The sequence below is a fragment of the Natrix helvetica genome (assembly GCF_964273705.1).
Source record: "Natrix helvetica genome assembly, chromosome: 11".
NCBI classification, from domain to species: Eukaryota; Metazoa; Chordata; class Lepidosauria; order Squamata; family Natricidae; genus Natrix; species Natrix helvetica.
The window spans coordinates 17,498,852-17,516,773 of NC_138562.1; the positions used below are offsets into that span (position 1 = coordinate 17,498,852).

General features: G+C 45.2%; 2 protein-coding genes across 2 annotated transcripts; one reads left to right on the plus strand and one right to left on the minus strand.

The window, feature by feature from the left end:
- The first annotated feature begins 2,265 nt into the window (after window positions 1-2,265).
- C1GALT1C1 (C1GALT1 specific chaperone 1) lies at window positions 2,266-6,781 on the plus strand. Its single transcript, XM_081963938.1, has 2 exons — window positions 2,266-2,405; window positions 5,823-6,781. Exon 2 carries the CDS (start codon window positions 5,828-5,830, stop codon window positions 6,776-6,778), a length of 951 nt encoding a protein of 316 aa, XP_081820064.1. The 5' UTR covers window positions 2,266-2,405; window positions 5,823-5,827; the 3' UTR covers window positions 6,779-6,781.
- Window positions 6,782-7,635: 854 nt separating this feature from the next.
- MCTS1 (MCTS1 re-initiation and release factor) lies at window positions 7,636-14,870 on the minus strand. The gene is made up of 6 exons (XM_081964300.1): window positions 14,595-14,870; window positions 12,198-12,350; window positions 11,385-11,482; window positions 9,230-9,363; window positions 8,585-8,652; window positions 7,636-7,847 (listed from the first exon to the last, which is right to left on the minus strand). Exons 1-6 carry the CDS (start codon window positions 14,603-14,605, stop codon window positions 7,766-7,768), a joined length of 546 nt encoding a protein of 181 aa, XP_081820426.1. The 5' UTR covers window positions 14,606-14,870; the 3' UTR covers window positions 7,636-7,765.
- Window positions 14,871-17,922: the final 3,052 nt, after the last annotated feature.

The window sequence follows — 17,922 nt, forward strand, 5'->3', positions numbered from 1 at the left end:
AAATATGGGAGGGAGCATACTGCTTCTCTTTTGCCTTAGAGGTTAATATAACTGCCTAACATGTAAAAACAGCCCAGGTTCAAATCTCAGTAAGGGTATGGCTAGCTAAATAGCTTGAAATAGATCTATACTAGTCTCCCTTTATTTATTTATCAGCACAAATGCAACACAAATGTAACAAGGCAACATTAAAAAAATGGCTTTCTGCCTGGATGGCTCCTAGGGTGGGCCAATAGACAGAAAAGGGAAGCAGTATGCTCCCTCCCATATTTGGGCATACCAGGGGTTGTGATACAATACATACCTATTTCCCTGGCTTAACTGATAAAGGAGGAGAGCCTGTGGCTTAGTGGCTAATGCAACTGCCTAATATGTAATACAGCCCAGGTTCAATTCCCAGTAAGGGTATTGTTAGATATTAACACTAGCTACCAGAGTTTCCACTCTGGTCCTCTGTTCCGGTGGGAACAGAGGTTTAATCTGATTGTTTAAGAGGTCTGACAGCTCCCTATAAAAGGAGAGCTGTCAGACCGAACTGTTGCTGGATTGTACATACTCGACTGTTACAATAAAGAGCTGTTGTTGCGTTAAGCCAGTGTCTGCCTTCTCATTGCCCGATCTAACAGGTATGGCTAGCTGATGAGAGCTAAATAGCTTGAAATAGATCTATACTAGTCTCCCTTCATTTATTTATCAGCAAAAATGCAACATACATACATACATACATTATATAGACATACACACACAGAGGTATATAGATATTTATTCTGTATTTTGTATTTTAACTTTGTTTGGAAGAAAACAAACATAGGTTAAACAATAGTTCCGAGTCAGCCAGGGTAGAATTTGCAAAACTTCCTCCATGATGTGTTTTTTTCACCCCAATCGAGGGAGGGAGGGAGAGAGGGAGAGAGAATCTATTGTAGAATCTGACACGGAGTATCTGTCGCCGAATTTATCCTGCTGTCCAGGGCGCGAAGGCTGCTTTGAGCACCAGCAGGAGAAACCATTTGCTGAAGCAGCGCGTTGCCATTCATTCGGAACCCTCCTTCCCAGCGTCCTGTGCCACACTCAGCAGCTGCCGAAGTGAAGCTGGAAAGACGGGACGACGCGGCTGGGCAGAGCGGGGAGAGGAAACGGATCGCGCGCCTTGTCGGGGCTGATCCTGGTGACCCGCGGGATGGGATCGCCGCCCGATGCTGGCAGCTCTTGCCAGCCATGTGTGGGGATTCGTGGGGGGGGGGGGTGGCAATGGTGCGCAGCCCGATGGGCCAACCCTGCTCGGGTGCATTGCAAAATAGCCAGCCGCCCCCTCGCGTGCAAAGAAGCCGGAGCTTGAACAGAAGTCTGCACACAGGAGTGTCATTTGGAGTCCAAGCCAAAACGCCTTTTGCTGCCTGAAGCAGAAGTGAATGCAGAACACGGGGACTCCTAGGGCTCTTTTTGCAGAGGGGGAAATCTTTGCTGTCGGGGTTCCAAGTAACACCCGCCACGAAAGAAGACGCCAAGGCTTGAGTTTCCTCGAAGACCCATTTTATTAGGAATTCGCTAATAACCCGACATTGCCTGGGTGTTTATAGACATCGAAGCATTTGCCTGACAGGGAGCCATTGGAAGGGGACTTTCTTCCCCCATCATCCCTGCCCTCTCCTTTCCCCGTCCGATGCGCTCCTCTTCCCCGCCCTGCCTACGATCCTAGCGCATTGCCCCCAATCCGCTTCCCCCTTGGTCCACTGGAGGGCGAACGTCACGGCTGGCTTTCCAGAGGGAACTGCGAAGGAACGGACATCGCAAACAATTGAGGAAGGGGAGACAGAGAGGGGTATTGCTGCGGTCGACTGAGGGCCGGACGTGTTAGGTGCAGCTTTCTTGATTTTCCTCTTTGATCCCTATAGAAGCTTCGTCCACTACCATCCCTGCCCCGCCCTCAGGGAGGAGGAGGAGGCGTGGCCAGGGGAGACGCGTCGTTTCTGCCTCTTCTGCCCCGCCCGCCAGCAGGAGGCGTGGCCAAGAGTGACGTTTACGATTCTCTCTCTCCTCTTCCCCCCCCTCTCTCTCTCCTGCCCCGCCCGCGAGCAGGAGACGTGGCCAAGAGTGACGCTTACGCTTCTGTCTCTCTCCTGCCCTGCCCGCGAGGAGGCGTGGCCAGAGTGACGCTTATGCTTGTCTCTCCCCTGCCCCGCCTGCTAGCTAGCGGGAGGCGTAGCCAAACTGACGTTTACGCTTCTGTCTCTCCCCTGCCCCGCCCGCCTGCGGGAGGCGTGGCCAGAGTGACTTACGCGTCTGTCTCTCTCCTCTGCTCCGCCTTCCGGGAGGAGGCGTGTCCAGAGGAGAGGGAGGTTCCGCCATAGAGAGCAAGGGGAGAGAGCGGAACTTAGATCCGGATTTCTCTTGCTGGCAGGGAGGTGAGTTGGTGGTGTCGTGGTTCGACTCCGGATTTGGGAGGTTGGAGGGGCGGGGGGTGGGGCTGCTGCATCTCTTTTCCTCGATCCTTCCCCAGTCCTGCTGGTCTCTATGCAGCCCCTTCACCCCTGAGCTCCCCACCCCCGTTCTGGGGTTCAGATAGATTGCTCTGGCATCTGGAGGCTCTACTTCGATTCCTCGTCTACAGAGTCAAAAGCCTTTTGAGACCTTATGGATTCCCTTCTGTGGTTCTCCATACCCAGGAGGAAAAGCTAGGGGTGGATACCTTAAATTAAAGAATATTCTGGGCTCAGCCTCCAGTGCTGTATCACCTTTGGCAGTAATTTATTTAATTTGGTTCATTAAGTAAAGAATAATTTGGTTGGAAAACTGTTACAGGTAGTCCTCGACTTACAACAGTTCCACTTCACGACTGTTCAAAGTGACAGCGGGGGGGGGAGTGACTTACGACCGTTTTTCATACCTATGACCATTACGGCATCCCTGTGATCATGTGATCAAAATTCAGATGCTGGGCAACTGGTTCATACTTACGACGGTCGCACTGCCCCGGGGTCACGTGATGGGGAAGCCAGATTCACTTAACAGCCGAGTTACTAACTTAACAACTGCAGCAAGAAAAGTCGTAAAATGGAGCAAAGCTCACTTAACAAATGTCTCACTTAACAGAAATTTGGGACTCAATTGTCATAAACCGAGGATTAGCTGTAGTCCTTAAATTAGGGAGATAATGGGAGTGTAGCTTCAAAAAAAAAAATCACATTTCCCAATTTTTAAAATTTCCTAGGCTTTTAAATCAAGACTTTTTTTATATAGAAAAGCTCTTCTGGAAAAAAAAGGAACACAATGTTTTTCAACTTTAGCAACTTTTAAGATGTGTCAACTTCAAAGTCCCAGAATTCTCCATCCAGCATGGCTGATGGGAATTCTGGGAGTTGAAGTTCACACTTCTTGAACTTGCCTACATTGACAAATTGTTGTTGTTGTTAGTCGTAAAGTCGTGTCCGACCCATCGTGACCCCATGGACAACGTTCCTCCAGGCCTTCCTGTCCTCTACCATCCTCTGGAGTCCATTTAAGCTCATGCCAACTGCTTCGGTGACTCCATCCAACCACCTCATTCTCTGCCATCCCCTTCTTCTTTTGCCCTCCATCGTTCCCAGCATGAGGCTCCTCTACATTGAGTCCTTCCTTCTCCTTAGTTGGCCAAAGTCTTTGAGTTTCCTCTTCAGGATCCGGCCTTCTAAAGAGCAGTCAGGGTTGATCTCCTCTAGGACTGACCAGTTGGATGGCCTCGCAGTCCAAGGGGCTCGCAAGAGTCTCCTCCAGCACCAGAGTTCAAAGGCCTCTATTCTTTGGCGCTCAGCCTGCCTTCTGATCCAAAGTTCACAGCCATACATTGCGACTGGGAAAACCATAGCCTTGATTAGATGCACTTTTGGTGATGTCTCTGCTTTTTAGTATTTTTTAGTATGCTGTCTAGATTTGCCATCGCTTTCCTCCCAGGAGTAAACATCTTTCAATTTCTTGGCTGCAGTCCCCATCTGCGGTGATCGTGAAGCCCAGGAAAATAAAATCTGTCACTTCCTCCATTTCTTCCGCATCTATTTGCCAGGAATTGAGAGGGCCGGATGCCATGACCTTAATTTTCTTAACGTTGAGTTTCAAGCCAACTTTTGCACTCTCCTTCTTCCCCCGCATCAGGAGGCTCTTTAGTTCCTCTTGACAAATAGTGGCCTACTGGTTGATAGCAGTCTAAATTCCCTTCTGGCTGATCGGTGGCAGGTGTTTTCAGGACTTTGGTTAAATAACCCACTCTAAAACCATGATCTTTTTGCAAAGAGGCTGCTTGTGTAAAACTTAGCTAACCACCATTTGCTCTTTTTAGACTATATTAACGAGTTTGGCTTACTGGAAACAGAAATGACGTCATATTTCTTGTAGGTGTATTGGGGTGGGGGGGTAAAAAGTATGTTTAAAGAGTTGTGGTCTCCTAAGCTGCCTTTAAAATCATTTTCCTCCACCAGTTTTCAGCATTGAAAATGACTTATCTTCTCCTGGACCCCTCATTCTATATTCTGTCGTCTGGTTCACATCATGTGTTTGATTCATATTTGCTTTTGCCAAGCGTGTTCTGCAACTACAGTCACGGTGTGTTTTTACACACCCAGTGCATTTCAGTTGAATCAAGGAAATATTTACCTTGTCCAGATTTCCCTTTGCAGCGTACTGTGCTGTGTAAACTCAGAAATTAGACAGGTGTCAACTCCTAAGGTTCTCATAGTGAGAGAAGGGAGGGAGCGGCATGCCACGCATACTGTCGGGTGAAGTCGGATCACAGCAGGCTTGGGAGGGTGCACCTCATTGGGGAATGTGATTTATGACACAGACTGAGTGGAGGGAAGGAACAGGGTTTACGTTCAGCTATAACTCAAACAGCAAAAAAATCTTGCCTGTGGCGCTGCTAATCAATGACTAGTGTTGTATTGAAACTTGACTCGATACTCATGAATCAATTAGGGCATTTTTAGGAAATCTGACAACAGGTCGTCCTTCACTTAACCAGTTTGTTTAGTGAAGTTAAAATGGCACTGAAAAACGTGACTCATTCTTCACACTTATGATGCTGGCAGCATCCCCCATGGTCACCTGATCAAAATTTAGACATTTGGCAACTGGCTCACATTTATGACGGTTGCAGTGCCTCAGGAATCACGCGGATCTCCTTTTGCGACCTTCCATCAAGCAGAGTCAATGGGGAGTTAGTAACTTAACTGCTGCAGGGATTCACTTAACAACTGTGGCAAAGTCGTAAAGTAAGGCAAAAATATCTCGCTTGGCAGCAAAGGTTTTGAGTTCAATTGTGGTCCTAAGTTGAGGAGTTTTTAAGATTCTCAGCCATCCAAGGTCCTGATTGTCCCAAAGGTGCTTTTTTCAGGAGGCAGCTAGATTTTCTGGGGTTTTTTTCTTTTGAAGACGTTTCGCTTCCCACCCAAGGAGCTTCTTCAGCTCTGCCTGGATGGTGGGGAATGGAAGGATTGGCACTCCTTGCAGACAGCTGGTCTTTTGCCTCCTTTTAGAGGATCGTTGAGGCCACTTGGGAGGTTTATCTGTGTCACCTGAGAAATCGGAATGGGGCGGCTTCAACGCCTCTCTAAAAGGATGCGGAATGACCAGCTGTCTGCAAGGAGTATAAACCCTTCCATTCTCCACCATCCAGTCAGAAACGAAGAAGCTTCTTCGATGAGAAGCAAAACGTCTTCCAAGAAAAACCACGGAAGTCCAGTTGCCTCTTGAAAAAAGCACCTTTGAGGATGCCCTCAGACGAGCAACCTGTTCAACCTTCCTTCAATAACCGCGTATTCTTTTTTTTTTTCCCTGCTCCCTATCATATCTAGAAATCATGTTTCCCGAAAGCGGCTCCTTCCTAAAAGGCATGCTGCTTGGAGGAATTTGCTGCGTCTTGGTGACCCTTCTAGGACACATTAAAACGGGCCGGCCCACGAAATTTCACGAGCACCGACACCTCCAAGCGCCCAGGAAAGAGGACATCCTCAACCTCTCCGAAGAGAAGCGCCTGGAGCTGACCCAGAGACTCCGTGTCTACTGCATCATCCTGGTCAAACCCAAAGATCTGGGACACTGGGCCGCGGTGAGGGAAACCTGGAGCAAACACTGCGACCGAGCCGAATTCTACAGCTCCGAGAACGTCAAGGTCTTCGACTCGATCGTGTTGAACACGGACGACATGTGGAGCATGATGCGCCAGGCCTACAAATACGCCTATGAGAATTACCGGGACGGCTACAACTGGTACTTCCTCGCCTACCCCACCACTTTCGCCATCGTGGAGAACCTCAAGTACTTCTTGTTGAAACAAGACCCCGCCCAGCCGTTCTACACGGGCCAGACCGAATCCTCGGGAGATCTACAGTACGTCAACGGCGCGGGCGGGATCGTCTTGAGTGTGGAATCCTTGCGGCGGCTCTACCGGATTTTCCAAGATCCGGATAAGTGCCCCGAACACGGAGGCGTGATTTGGAAACTTTCCGAAGACAAACAGTTGGCCTTGTGCTTGAAGTACGGCGGGGTGCACGCCGAAAACGCCGAAGATTCGGAGAAAAAGGACATTTTCAACACCAAGTCGGTGGGCACCCTGATTAAGGAGGCCATGGCTAATCGGCCGCAGGAGGTAGTGGAAGGCTGCTGTTCGGATATGGCCATCACGTTCAGCGGCCTCTCGCCGAACCACATGCATGTCATGATGTATGGGGTCTACAGGCTCCGAGCGTACGGCCACACATTTAACGATGCCTTAATGTTCCTCCCTCCGCCAGACTCCGATAACGACTGAAAAGCGGCCCGCCAGAACACGTCGTCCGTAACGCAGTGTCCTTCAGCAAGCAGCATGTATTGAAGCGGTTCCAAATTTGAATTTTATTAACATTGGTGTTAGCTCTCTCTCTCTCTCTCTCTCTCTCTCTCTCTCTCTCTCTCTCTCTCTCTCTCTCTCTCTCTCTCTCTCTCTCTCTCTCTCTCTCTCTCTCTCTCTCTTTTTTTTGCACAATCTGGTTTTGTAATCTTTGCAAAAAAGGGAGGGGAGGGGGGGGTCCCGTTTTTTAAACCGACAAGCCCTTTTTATACACCTGTGAATGTCCCCCCAGAGAGGGAAAGGGGAGAGAAAAACGAAACTTCCGAAGATTTCTTTTTGTTGACAATTGCGTAGCGGGTATGTAAATATTTAAAATCAAGATGATGAATCTACTGTAAATTAAATCTATTTTTGCAACGGGGGGCGTCCTGCGTCGTCTCTAGCGCAGCACTGCACACAGATGCCCAGCGTACCATAGAAAGAGAGAAGGGGGAACATTTTAATCCTAAATCTCTGCTTCCCTTCTCAGCTTTACAATCGCTAACGCCGCCATGCGCGTTCTTAAAATCGGCCGAAGTGTATTGATAAGAGCCGAGGTGGCGCAGTGGTTAGAGTGGAGTACTGCAGGCTGCTTCAGCTGACTGCTAGCTGCCAGCAGTTCAAATCTCACCAGGCTCAAGGTTGACTCGGCCATCCGGCCTTCAGAGGTGGGTAAAAAAGGAGGTCCCAGATTGTTGGGGGTAAGAGGCCGACTCTGTAAACCACTCAGAGGGGGCTGTAAAGCACTGTAAAAGTGGTATGTAAGCGCCATTGCTATTATTTTACAAAGCTAACGGGACTTTAGCATTCACTTGATTTATTTAGCATTAGCCACAGAACAAAATAAATTTGTACATTCAGGTGCACATTTAAAAACAGAATTACAGAGTAGTCCACGCCGGCAAGCAAGTTGCATCCTTCCCGCTGATTTCACTTGTACGTCTTCATATGCCAAAGGCCGTCATTTAAATAGTGAATATTTTCAATGCCGATCCCTTTGTTGACTTTCTCTCTGGGAAGGGAGAGGTGGAAAAGACAAGGAAAGATCAGTTTTCCCGCTCTGGATAAAATGCAAATGGGCAAATACAACTCCCAAATAGGCAGTCCTGGACTTTTTAAGTTCGTTTAGTGACCGAAATCACAACGGCACTGAAAAAAGGCAGGAGAAAGGATCAAAAGGCTTCAAGTCGGTCACCAAGTTCGGAAAATTATTGGATGTCCCAAAGGTGCTTTTTTTTTTCCAAGAGGCAACTGAACTTTCTGGTTTTTTTTTTCTTTGAAGACATTTCGCTTCTCATCCAAGAAGCTTCTTCAGCTTCCGACAGAGCTGGAGAAACTTCTTGGATGAGAAGCGAAACGTCTTCCAAAAAAATCCAGAAAGTCCTGTTGCCCCTTGGAAAAAAAGCACCTTTGGGACAACTTGGACCAGGATGACTTGAGAATCTCCAGAGAGACATATCGGGAGGATAAAATGAGTTGAAAGAAAACGGCTGCTTCCTTACGTTCTTAAGAAGGAAGTTGGAATAAAAATAGATTTAGTAGAACTATTCCTTATAGCAATAGACTTTTTTTTTTTTGACTAGGCCAACCTCGACGGATAGACCTTTTACCTACTCGAAGTGTTTGGGAAACATGCTGTCTGCCAAAAAACTATCAGGCTGGGTTTAGAAACCTGGGAATGCTAACTTCCAATTGGATCTCGGAGAGCCATGTTAAGATACGGTTTTCTTTTTAAAAAGCAGGACTCACATATCGTCTGCTGCCATCTTCATGACCCCGACGCATAGTGCATGTTGCTTTCCTTCCGCCATTATTGCCTGTTGAAAAAATCTGCTAAGGAAAAGATCTTTGTTGGTGGTCATTTAAAATCATCGCAACATCAGTAAGCAAAGCCACCGAAAGAGCCGTCTTAAAAGATCAAACTGCCAGCAGGCTAAGCAAGCCATGCTTGCATTTTCTAAGAGCCACGCTGGAGCAATGGCTAGCATCTGTATAGAATGAATGCTCACTCTGCTCACACTGCCAGCAGTTTGATTCCTTGGATCCTGACCAACTCAAGGTTGGTTCAGCCTTCCATCCTTCCCGGGTCATTAATGGAGGAGCCGGATCGTTGGCGGCATCAAGCTGGCCACGCCCACCCAGCCCGCCGAGGTCAACCACACCCTTGATGCGGCCCTCAATGAAATTGAGTTTGACACTTAGAGTCAGCAGAATTAGCCTGCAATCCTTCCTTCCAACCACGGCACCACCACGGCTCTGGGTGTTAAGTCTTGGTGGTGAGGTCTTTAGGTATTTAAATGGGGGTCCGTGGTGAAGGAAAAGTTGGGAACCACCGTTCTATCACATTCTGAGAAAGCAATTACGACCCACAGACAGCGCCTCTCTTAAGGATACCACAATCGTATCAGCAGCAGCAGGATAAAGTTTGGCTCCCGGAGACGTCAGGCCAGGGCACATGATATTTGCTCCACTAAGTACAAATTTAATGGCTCCTTTATCGACTTGTTGATGTGGTAGAATGAAGGGATCTACGGAGTGGAAAAAGGTTAGCAGGGGAGATTAAAAAAAGCGACAGGGTTGAATGCAGTATCAAGACTTCTAAAACACGGTACGTTTAGCTGAGACCAGCAGGCAAAGCCTTTCCGGAGGTATGAGGTGGGCAAGAAAAATTATATCCCCAACATGCTTTTCTCTCCCATTTTTTCCTCATAGGCCTTCAAAATACAATCTTATGAAACTTCCTTCTGAATGGTGCTCTGATTAAGGATGGATGGATGGATGGATGGATGGATGGATGGTAGGTAGGTAGGTAGGTAGGTAGGTAGGTAGATAGGAGATAGATGATAGATAGATAGATAGATAGATAGATAGATAGATAGATGAAAGATAGATAGATAGATAGATAGATAGATAGATAGATAGATAGATGATAGATAGATAGATAGATAGATAGATAGATAGATAGATGATAGATAGAGAAAAATAGATTGATTGATAGATAGACAGACAGACAGACGGGCAGACGGACGGACAGACGGATGGTGGGTAGGTAGGTAGGTAAGGAGAGAGAGAGAGAGATCTATCATAGGTAGGTGATAGAGATGGATGGGTGGGTGGGTGGATAGATTGATGATAGAAAAATAGATTATAGATAAATAGAGAAGGGGGAGAGAGAGAGACAGACAGACAAACAGACAAGCAGGCAGGCACCCTGTGTGTGTGCTAAATGCAAGGAATGCTTGCGACAGAATAAAAGAGGCAAAGAAAAACAGGAAGAATAGACCAGCAGCACCCAAACAAAAAGCCTCTGGCTGAATCCTGCTCTTCTAAATCAGAAAGGTTTGTACACACATACATACATACATACACCATTGCATTTGAGGGGGCGACAGGGGAACTGGGGAAAGGTTAATAAAATACAGAGGGAAGGAAAGGAAAGATGAAGCATGATCAGTTCAGAATGGAATGAACAGAAAATAACAGAAAAGGTCATAAGAAGAGCATAAAAAAATGAGGCCATTCGGGTTGAAAGAGGAGAAATGTCAGATTGCACAAGGCAAAGAGGTAAACTGCAGAGAGAGAACAAAAAGAAAATACAAGTAGGCCTTTACTTACAGCGGTTTGCTTAAGTGACCGTTCTGAAGTTAAAAACGGCACTGAAAAATGGGACTTATGCCCGTTTTTTCACACTTGCGACCGTTGCAGCATCCCCACAGTCATGTGATTTACAGCTGGATGCTTCACAACCGACTCACATTTACAACGGTTGCAGTGTCCCGGGGGAGGGGGTGGTGGTGTCACGTGCTCCCCTTCTCCAACCTTCGGACCAGCCAAGTCAAGGGAGAAAGCCGGGTTCACTTAACAACCGGCTTACTAACTTAACTATTAGCTATTAATAAATCTGGCAAGAAAGGTCGTGAAATGGGCCAAAACTCACTTCACACATTTCTCGTTTAGCAACCTAAATTTTGGTCGTACGTTGAAAGCTACCTGTACTGCAGAGAACATGCAAATATATTATGCACATTCTATACCACACGGGCTCTCTGGTTCTCTTTTCCTGTTTACAACGCCTGTGAATTTCTCTTCAGTAAAGGTACAGGTTCCCTTTGCACATATGTCCTCGTCGTTCCTGACTCTAGGGGCCGCTGCTCATCTCCATTTCAAAGCCGAAGAGCCAGCGCTGTCCAAAGACGTCTCCGTGGTCATGTGGCAGGCATGACTAAATGCCAAAGGTGCAGAGAACGCTGTTACTTTCCCATCAAAGGTGGTTCCTATTTTCCTACTTGCATTTTTATGTGCTTTCGAACTGCTAGGTTGGCAGAAGCTGAGACAAGTCACGGGAGCTCACTCCGTTATGCAGCATTAGGGATTCGAACCGCTGAACTGCCGACCTTTCTGATTGTCAAGCTCAGCGTCTTAGCCACTGAGCCATTGCATCCCTTTTCTCTTCAGTATGCCAATCTAAAACAAGTACGCTTAGTCTCAAAAGCGGCCAATCCTTTGATTTCTCTCCAATCCATAACCCCTTTTCCTCCAAAATACTTACATTTATGTAGTAACCTCAGTGTGGGATAAAAGGGCCCTTCCCTTTGTCTGAAGAAAAGCAGTTCGCCATTTACTGTGAGAATTTCTATATGTTCATGACTGAAATGTACAAAATTAACACATGCGAGTTTATTTTAAGTAAGAGTAGTATTTCTAATAACCATTTAGAAATAATCACAAAAGAGAAAACTTTACATTCTTCAAATGGGGCACTGGGGATAATCTGTAAGCCACCCAGTCGCCTTATAGGGAAAATGGGCATAATAAAAAACTTAATAAATAAAATAACTCTCCAAGATTAATGTTTCCATTAAAAACGAATATCCCGGTAGCCTCCAATTCAGAAAGAATTTTGAAAATATGTCAGCATTTGTTTTCATTTTGACCAGTACAATTGCAATCTAGAAACGTTATTTCTCACACCTAAAAATTAACAATAGAGCTTTATTGCTCCTGCTGCCTTAAGAACGTAAACATTCTTAAAGATCCATCTCATCCTGGGCACCCTATTTTTGAACTATTACCATCTGGCAGACGGTACAGGATAATAAAAACAAGGACAAATAGGCTGAAAAAACAGCTTCTATCCTAGGGCAGTAAACTATATTGGATTCTACAGTATAGTGCAATATTATTGCAATATCAGGTTTTCAGTTTCAATTATATAGAATGTGAAGGATATGTGCGTTTGTGTTTTTATTTTTATAGTTATAATGTACACTAAAGATGGCATTTAATTTTGTTGTACGAGGTGCAATGACAGTAACGTGAATTAATACAGAACAACTTGTGGGAGCAGAACGAATGGACTTACCATCGTACTATCTTAACGGGATCTTTCTTTGGCATAATTTGGTTTAGCCATGGCTCAATACCCGGGAATTGATCTATCAGTTGGTTCTTAATGCCTTTAATCACCGACGTTTTCAACTGGATACAGTTTGATACATTCTCTTTTTCATCAAATCTGACCAACAAATAAAATAATGTTAGAAACAATTTTTAGTCCTTTACTTCTTCATCCACTGACAATGCGGTTAGGCAGATATTTCTTTGCCAACAAAACTGCAGTGACTAATCCAGATCAAGAAGCCACTCAGATTTCAAAGCATTAAAAAAGAAAAACCACAAATATATGCAGAAGTTCTATTTCTCTCTCATTTTACTTCGGATCATCTGTTCAGTATTCCTTGTCAAATACCGTGTTTATTAATATTAATGTGCATTATTAATGTTTATAAGAACATCTGCATCATTTTAAATATTTTATCTTGTTTTTAATTGATTGTAATCACCTAAGGCTCCGTTGGGGGCAAATTGGGCGGCGTATCACTTTTACAAATAAATAAAGGTATTAAAATAAGGTATGCTGGATCTTGCCAAGATTAAGGTAAAGGTAAAGATTCCCCACACACTTCTGCGCTAGTCGTTCCCGACTCGGGAGGCAGTGCTCATCTCCGTTTCAAAGCCGAAGAGCCAGCGCTGTCCGAAGATGTCTTTGTGGTCATGTGGCAGGCATGACTCAACGCCAAAGGCGCACGGAACACTGTTACCTTCCCATCAAAGGTGGTTCCTATTTTTCTACTTGCATTTTTTATGTGCTTTCGAACTGCTAAGTTGGCAGAAGCTGGGACAAGTAAGGGAGCTCACTCTGTTACAAGGCGCTAGGGATTCGAACCACCGAACCGCCGACCTTTCTGATTGACAAGCTCAGCGTCTTAGCTACTAAGCCTTCCTCTAGATTAGTAGCATTGTAAGTACCATTATAATATAAAGGATTAGTACCATTATAATCCCCAACATCTCCAAAATAGTTGTGCGACCCCATCCTATGTGGGAAGACAAATTGAAGAGGGGGAGTAGCCTGTATTACAGTTAACTCCCTAGAAGAGGGGGGGGGGGAATGGTCAGAAGTCCTGTCAATAAAAGGGATAAAGAGTTTATTTTCCGTATGGATGTGGGACTTCCACCACCACCACTTCAACCAGCCAGGTGACATAAACATTTAGTATATCAGTATATCAATACTTGAAGAGCTGTGACAGCCCTTAATTGTTCTCGAAGGCAGGCAGGGTGGAAGTTCATGGAAGGGAAGCCCAACCTGGAATTAAGGAAAGGTATACATACAGTGAGAACCGTTAATCAGTGGAATTGCTTTGCCTACTGAAGTTGTAGTTGCTCCAACACTGGAGGATTTTAAGAAGAGACCAGACAACCATTTGTCCAGGATGGTATAAGGATTCCTGCCTTGGGCAAGCGGGTTGGACTAGAAGACCTCCAGGGTCCCTTCCAACCTTGTCTGATTGCACTTCTTTTCTGATTGCACTGGTAGTGTACATCAGTATGAATCTGAGAGCTAAGGTGCAATTTGATGAGAGTGGGGGTGCCTTGGGTAGGGGGGGGGCTGGACTAGAAGACCTCCAAGGTCCCTGGGATCTTATTCTGATTGCATGGATATTGAATCAAAGTATGGATCTGAGAGTTGGGGTGACAGTTAGTGATAGTGGAGGGAGGGGGGGTGTTTGGGGGCAGGGGACTGGACTAGATGACCTCAAAGGTCCCTTCCAGCCCTGTGATCCTATTTCTGATTGCATTATTGTATCTCAGTATGAATCTGAGAGATAAGGTGAAATTTAATGGGCTTGATCCCTTGGGCGGAGGGGCTGGACTAGACGACCTCCAAGGTCCCTCCCATCCTTGCATTATTGATACTATATTTCAGTATGAATCTGAGAGATAGGGTGAAATTTAATGGGATTGATTGGGGAGGGGGGTGCCTTGGGCAGAGGGGCTGAACTAGATGACCTCCAAGGTCCCTTCCAGCCCTGTGATCCTATTCTGATTGCATTGGAACGGTATCCCACTATGGATCTGAGACGTGGGGTGACATTTAGTGGTAGTGGAGGGAGGTGGGGAGTGTTCTGGGGCAGGGGGCTGGACTAGACGACCTCTAAGACCCCATTCCATCCTGAGATGACGCTTGTTCTCGCGATCAGGCAGAGATTTGGCATTTCTGCCCTCCTCCCCAACCCAACCCAACCCACCCCCACCCCTCCTCCCTGATCCCCGAGGAGATCCAGGCGGGCCTTGATGATGGGAGTTGTAGTCCCTCCCGTCTCCCTCCCCCTCCCTCCTAGGCGGAGTCCACCCCCTCCCCCATCCGGGAGGGGGCTCGCTCCTTGTCGACCCTCCCTCCCCCGCCCCCACTCACTTCTTGAACATCCTGGGGCGACGGGGCGACGCTCCTCGCGAGGCCGGGCGGAGCGAGGGCTGGGGCGGGTGGGGGGAGGACTGGCAACCCCCGCGTCGTCCCTCTTCGCGCGCTCACGCAAAGGCCTCTCCAGCCCTTCCTTCTCGTCTGCCCGCCTCGCCGGAAAGGAAACCGCGCGGAGGAGGGCGGCGCGCTTTACGGGCGCCGTCGCAAAACTGCTGGCGCCGAGCGAGGGAGAGGCAGCGCCCCAAGCCTCCCGAAAGACACGAGAGAGAGATCCCGGGGGTGTGGGGGGAGCTCGAAACTACCGTTCCCGGCAGGCTGCGCGCGCCGGGGACGGCGCAGGCGCGTTGAGCCCGAGCGGCCGTTACTATGGAGACGCATCCGAGTCGGGGCCTAGGCTGCCTTGGCTCTAGTTTTTAAAGGGGCCGCTGCGGGAGGAAATTATATACATATTTTATATAATATATAACATATAATGAAATATTAATTATAATATCTCAATTATATATATAATTTCCTCCCGCAGCAGCCCCTTTAAAAACTAGAGCCACTATATATATATAGTTCCATTGTTCCTTTTAACAGGGATGTCTGATATAAAATGGAATCTGAGCCTAAATTGCAGCTTTTATTATTGGTGTTTCGTGACCTTAGCACCTCCTTGAAATTTATTGATGTATTCAGTCAATGATCTTAGCAACTGCAGGATTTGTGGACTTCAAGTCGCAGAATTCCCTACCCAGCATCTTTATTCGGGGATCTTTGGTTAAACCATGGTTTAATGCACGACGGTATTAGTTGGTATCCATGGTGCTGGGTAGCAATAGCACTTAGACTTATATACTGCTTCAGTGGTTTTACAGCCCTTTCTGACCAGCTTACAGTCACCATCCTGCCCCCAACAATCTGGGTCCTCATTTTACCCACCTTGGAAGGACGGAAGGCTGAGTCAACCTTGAGCCTGTCAGGATCAAACTCCTGGCAATGGGCAGAGTTAGCAATAGCAATAGCACTTAAACTTCTATACCGCTTCACAGTGCTTCACAGCCCCTCTAAGCAGTTTACAGATTGCCCCCAACAATCTTAGTCCTCATTTTACTGACCTCAGGATGGAAGGCTGAGTCAACCTTGAGCGGATAGGAAGGAAGGAAGGAATAGCACATAGACTAATATACCTCTTCAGAGCTTTACAGCCCTAAGCGGTTCAGAATCAGCATACTGGCCCCAACAATCTGGGTCCTCATTTTACCAAACTTGATGGAAAGTTGAGTCAACCTTGAGCCTGGTGAGATTCTAGTTGCTATTTGCTTCCAATGTCAGAGTTTTCATATTTAAATAGGTTGGGACCTAGGGACTGGAGGCCGTAAAGATCTTTATTTCCCAGCCCACTAGGTTAATAGAGGATGCAAAGTTGGTTAACCTTAGAAGCTGATTTTATATCCCACTTTTCTTACTTTGATAAACAACTTAAGACAATGGACATATTAAGACTCTCTGCTCCTATTTTACCCACAATAAAATTATGAGGTGGTTTGGGCTGAGAGATAGGGACTACCTCAAAGTCACCCAGCCAGCTTTCATGCCTAAAGCAAGACTAGAACTCACCATCTCCTGGTTCTAGCCTGCTGCCTTAAAAAGAATTGTCTTTAGGCATGTTATTACATTATTAAAATGCAATATAATTCCTTTTAAACTGGGGAAATGTTAAGTGGTAACAAAAATCTAGTCTGAAGATAAGATTACCACTGTTGCACGAGATCATTGTTTTTATTTCCATCTTGGATAAGTCAATATTTATGAATAAAAAATATTCAAAGTTGAATCTGCATTTTTTTTTAATTTTTAAAGTATACACTTTAAATTAATAATGGATACACGGGTTCCAAAAAACTTCAAAACCAACACAGATGAAAATATACTACCTACCGGTAGCAGATTTAAGAAAATAAAATTAGAAAGAAATAAAGAAAACTGAAATCAAAATACGTAATCTTTTAATATGTTAAAACATCATACACAGAGATTACATGATAAAGAAATTCATTCCAAGCTATTGGAGCAGGGGTAATATATTTAATAGACATGACAGGCCCAAAGACAAAATGTAGTTTTTATCGCTAGTACATAGTCACTCTTTTCCAAGCCACTTTCACACTAAAATCAGATGAATCAGAATATAAACAACTAAGAAAACTTCAGTACAGAGTAACTTGAAAAGTAGACTTTTTAAATTTATATCCCAATTTCTGCTCTAATAAATACAAAGAACACCAAGAAAAAGCCAGGTTAAACATTCACCTTCTTAAAAAGATTAAAGAATAAAGTCTCCCACAATATCTTGAAACTGATGTCAGTGTGTGAAAACTGAAACCATTTTTTTTACCTAAAACCAGATCAAGTAGTAGTCAAAAAGGCAAGAACCCTAAAAATTAGGTCATTAATATTAAACTACCCTTAAAAAAATTATGAAGCATTGGGGTGGATTTTAGATATGAATTTTAAACAAATCAGGAATTATTCTCCTCCGTCAATTAATTCCTGGCATCAAGAAGTGAATTTTTAACTGTTATTGTTATCTCTTTTATTTATTAAACATGAAACTCCGTCAACTGAACATTCAAAAATGCATAAAATACCAATGACTGGTGCTAATGGTTGATATGGGTTGTTGCCAGCATCCTACGTATCAACCAAGTATCTTCTTAAAACGTATGAGCAGCGCAGTTTTTTGCTGTTCCACTGGTGTTATAGCAGGAAGCTGCAATTTATTGCATATTGATTATTATTATTATATTATTATTGTTGTTATTATTATTATTAATGTGGTTAATCTCTGTGAGATTCACAGACTTTGGGGCTGGTTGGTAGCTCAACAGCTTGAGTCCTAACCAAAGACCTAGGAACTGTTAAGGTAACAGCTGAGAATATAAGCTGTTCCAAGTAGGGTGATTATTTGCAGAATCAGAATGTTCAAGTCAGGTAAATTTAGAATTTCCAAATAGCGAGATAGCCCTTTAGGTATTGCTCCAAGGTCTATTATTATTATTATTATTATTAGTAGTAGTAGTAGTAGTAGTAGTAGTAAATGTAGTATTATTATTATAACTTTATTCACCAAACATGAAACTCAGACAACTAAACATTCGAAAACGCATTATTTTATTATTAATTAAACATGAAAATTACAATAATAACAAGAATAATTTCCTGTTCTTCCAAATGGAGTTTGCTCAAGCATTTCTGCCTCGAGTTTCCACGAGGTAGAAATGGGGAAGCATCCAGCTGCGGCCACCGATTTCCCCGCCCGCCCGCCCGCCCGCCCATC

Coding starts and splice junctions, on each gene's coding strand:
- MCTS1 (XM_081964300.1), bottom strand. Junction 8,653..9,229: donor CTGCTGCTGATACGATTGTG/GTATCCTTAAGA, acceptor TTTTTTCAACAG/GCAATAATGGCGGAAGGAAA. Junction 7,848..8,584: donor AAGATGGCAGCAGACGATAT/GTGAGTCCTGCT, acceptor CTCCCTTCCCAG/AGAGAAAGTCAACAAAGGGA.
- C1GALT1C1 (XM_081963938.1), top strand. CDS start 5,828: ATGTTTCCCGAAAGCGGCTCCTTCCTAAAAGGCATGCTGCTTGGAGGA.